The 3288-nt window shown below is 42.2% G+C and overlaps 1 protein-coding gene across 1 annotated transcript; it reads left to right on the top strand.

Annotated features, from left to right (window-relative positions):
• The first annotated feature begins 1388 nt into the window (after positions 1 to 1388).
• On the top strand, positions 1389 to 2561 carry LOC133446536 (trace amine-associated receptor 13c-like). Its single transcript, XM_061724579.1, has 2 exons — positions 1389 to 1561; positions 1742 to 2561. Exons 1-2 carry the CDS (start codon positions 1389 to 1391, stop codon positions 2559 to 2561), a joined length of 993 nt encoding a protein of 330 aa, XP_061580563.1.
• The last annotated feature ends 727 nt before the right edge of the window (positions 2562 to 3288 follow it).

Below are 3288 nucleotides of genomic sequence, written 5' to 3'. Positions count from 1 at the left end.
GGAGGTGAGCCCGACTATCTCTAGCCGGTACCTCTCAACCTCACGCACAAGCTCTGGCTCCTTCCCCCCCAGCGAGGTGACAATCCATGTCCCCACAGTGAGGGTTTTGGTCCAGGGATTGGGTCGTCGAGGCACCCCACCACGACTGGTACCCAGTCCACATGGCACCGGCCTCTCATGGTCCTTCCTGCGAGTGGTGGGCCTACGGGAAGGCGGGCCCACGTCGCCGTTTCGGGCTAAGCCCGGCCGGGTCCCAGGGGCAAAGACCCGGCCACCAGGCGCTCACCAGCGAGCCCCAACCCCAGGCCTGGCTCCAGGGAGGGGCCCCGGTGACGCCGATCCGGGCGACGTTACGGTCCTTGATTTCATTCTTCTCATGATAGGCTTTGTGAACCGCTCTTAGTCTGGCCTGTCACCTAGGACCTGTTTGCCATGGGAGACCCTACCAGGGGCGTATTGCCCCCGACAACATAGCTCCTAGGATCACTCGGGCACACAAACCCCTCCACCACAGTAAGGTGGCGGTTCAAGGAGGGGGATTTGTATTTGTGTTTCTTAAAATGTACGTTTTTTATTTCTTAAAATGTAAATTTGATCCTAAAATATACATTTGTTTTCAAATTTGAAAATGTGTTTAATCAAGTATAAAATCTGTTTACAAAATGTAAATGGGTTTTCTAAATGTAACTTCATTTTTGAATTAGTTAATGTGTATTTTGAAATGTAAATGTGTTTTGCACTTCTTAGCTACCATATGGAAGTGCCAAGCAATTACTACACCAGTCACTGTGAAATGTGGGAATCTCTAGTAGGAGAGGGGTCCTTGTGGTGCTGTTTAGTAACCTCTATGAAGCAACCATCTCCTTTACTCTAAAATGCGTATCAAGTTTATTTTTCTAACTTGGCTGCTAACAACCTTCCTCAATCCAAAGGAAGCATTTATTGTGGTACTTTTATTTTTTTTGACTCGCTGCATCTTAATTTTTAGTTAGAGATTGTTTTTTTTTAACTAAATGATGATACTTTTACAAGATCAGGTGCTGAAGTTAGAGATTCCATTAATGCTGGCCTCCCCTCAGGAAAACCTAACATCAGAGCAGTAACTTTCAGATTTATTTTTGTTTTGTCTTTATTCCCTAAAATATTTGTTTTTATTCTGCTAGTCAATTAAATCTGTGCAAAGTGTACCTTGATTGGCACTGCAAAAGGTTTACTGATTTTTACCAGCATTGCTTTGAGGGGAAAAAAATCTGCTGTAACTCACACAGCACAGGGGGAAAAAAAAACCATGACGTACAGATGATTCTGAGAGAGGAGGGATGCCAAGAGTTGGGGATAAAAGAGCTGCACGATAGAAGCTGCCAGAAGTCGGCAGTCTTTCCTTTCTGATGATGGAGACGTTGGAAGATGCGGAACTCTGCATTCCACAACTGAACTCCTCCTGCAGGAAGCCAACACATCCTCCCAATACAGTTCTGCTGATTTATGTCCTGCTTTCCTGCGTTTCTTTCATCACGGTGGCTCTTAACCTCCTGGTTATCATCTCTATCTCCCATTTCAGGCACATATATTGATTTCAGAACTATAGTTGTGCTATTTTGATTTGAAGTCATATTGTGTGTTTAAAAAAAATAATTCTTTTAGCCTTTAGTGTTTAGGTTTTTACTGCATTGGTGAGTGTTAAAAGGCGAGTGTGTTATCAATGTATGGATGTTGATTACCGTACTTTTTTTTTCTGCAGGCAACTCCACACCCCCACCAACCTCCTTCTCCTCTCTCTGGCCGTCTCAGACCTCCTCGTGGGCTTCGTGTTGATGCCAGTTGAAATCATTTACATCGAGTTGTGCTGGTTTCTTGGTGACGTTCTGTGCACGCTGTATTACATTTTTGACTACATCATCACCTCTGCCTCTGTTGCAAACATGGTTCTCATTTCTCTTGACCGCTACATAGCCATCTGTGACCCCCTGCGTTACCATGGCAAAGTCACAGGGAGCACAGCACAGATCTGTGTATGCTTGTGTTGGATTTGTTCTGTTTTTTACAGACTTCTTCTTTTATATGACCACTTGGAGAAACCAGGTATGTCTAACTCCTGCTTTGGAGAGTGTGTGGTTGTAATCAATCATATTGCTGGAGTTATTGACATGGTTTTCACCTTCATTATACCCATCACCATAATTATAGTTCTGTACTTTAGAATATTCGTGGTGGCTGTGTCTCAGGCTCAAATCATGCGTTCTCAAGTGGGTGCTGCAATTGGCCAACGTTCAGGGCCCGTAACGGCAAGAAAAAGTGAACTGAAAGCAGCCAGGACTCTTGGAATTGTTATAGTTGTGTTTTTGATTTGTTTCTGTCCGTATTATTTTCCTGCGCTGGAGGGCGAGGACACTTCGATCGATGCTTCGTCTGTGGCCTTTGAGATCTGGTTGGCACATTTCAACTCCTGTTTGAACCCTGTCGTTTATGCCTTTTTCTGCCCCTGGTTCAGAAAATCTATCAAGCTCATCTTGACGCTTCAGATACTGAAGCCCGGCTCCCGTAATGCTAAGGTGCTGTAGTGAAGTAAACAGAGATGAGAAGGGTAAAATGCATTGGTCTGTTTTGTCTTTGAGCTGGACCATCAGAATAAGGATCACTAGTTTAGTGAATATTTGTGTACACCTCTCAAAATAACAGAATATCAATGTCCATACTGCCTTAAATGCTTGAAAGAAAAACAGACTACGGTGGTCTGCATTTCATTTGTTGTACAGTCGACCCCACTCAGTATGTAACTCAAATCTTAAATTATATCAGTTGTAACAAATTACAATTAACTTAAACTGAAAATGTAATCCACATATCATTCATACCAATTAGCTGTTGTATTTTTTTTGTAAACATAACTGAGTTAGTGCCTGGAGGAGCACTGCATAGACCTGAGGAGCCACAGAACAGCCACTGAACTCAATCCCCTATAATTATGTTTGGATTTTCTCGCAGGCGCAAGCCGACACGCGTTGGTGTTTTTTTAGATGTAACCCATGTAAAATTAAGGTTTTTTAACTTTTTTCAATCCACCAGAGTGCCTGCATTTTTTCTTTTGAGATAACTGAGTTATGTTGGGTTTTGTTTTTTTTTTACCATATGTTATCACATTTTTATTTTTGAATAAATTATACATGAAATTACATGGTTGTGTTTCAACGCAAAAAAAAAAAAACACAAAAAAAAAATGTTGCTTTATCGGAAAAAGGACAGAAACAAAAGGAAACTTTGGGGAAAACAAACTCTTAAATTAAAGGC

Source organism: Cololabis saira, chromosome 6, assembly GCF_033807715.1.
Source record: "Cololabis saira isolate AMF1-May2022 chromosome 6, fColSai1.1, whole genome shotgun sequence".
NCBI classification, from domain to species: Eukaryota; Metazoa; Chordata; class Actinopteri; order Beloniformes; family Belonidae; genus Cololabis; species Cololabis saira.
The sequence above is the reverse complement of the archived record's forward strand: the minus strand, read 5'-3'. Positions and strand labels throughout refer to the sequence as shown.

Excerpts from the sequence above, each read along its gene's own strand:
- LOC133446536 (XM_061724579.1), top strand. The coding sequence starts at position 1,389 with ATGATGGAGACGTTGGAAGATGCGGAACTCTGCATTCCACAACTGAAC. Across the intron at positions 1,562-1,741 it reads ATCTCTATCTCCCATTTCAG|GCAACTCCACACCCCCACCA; the intron begins GCACATATATTG and ends TTTTTTCTGCAG.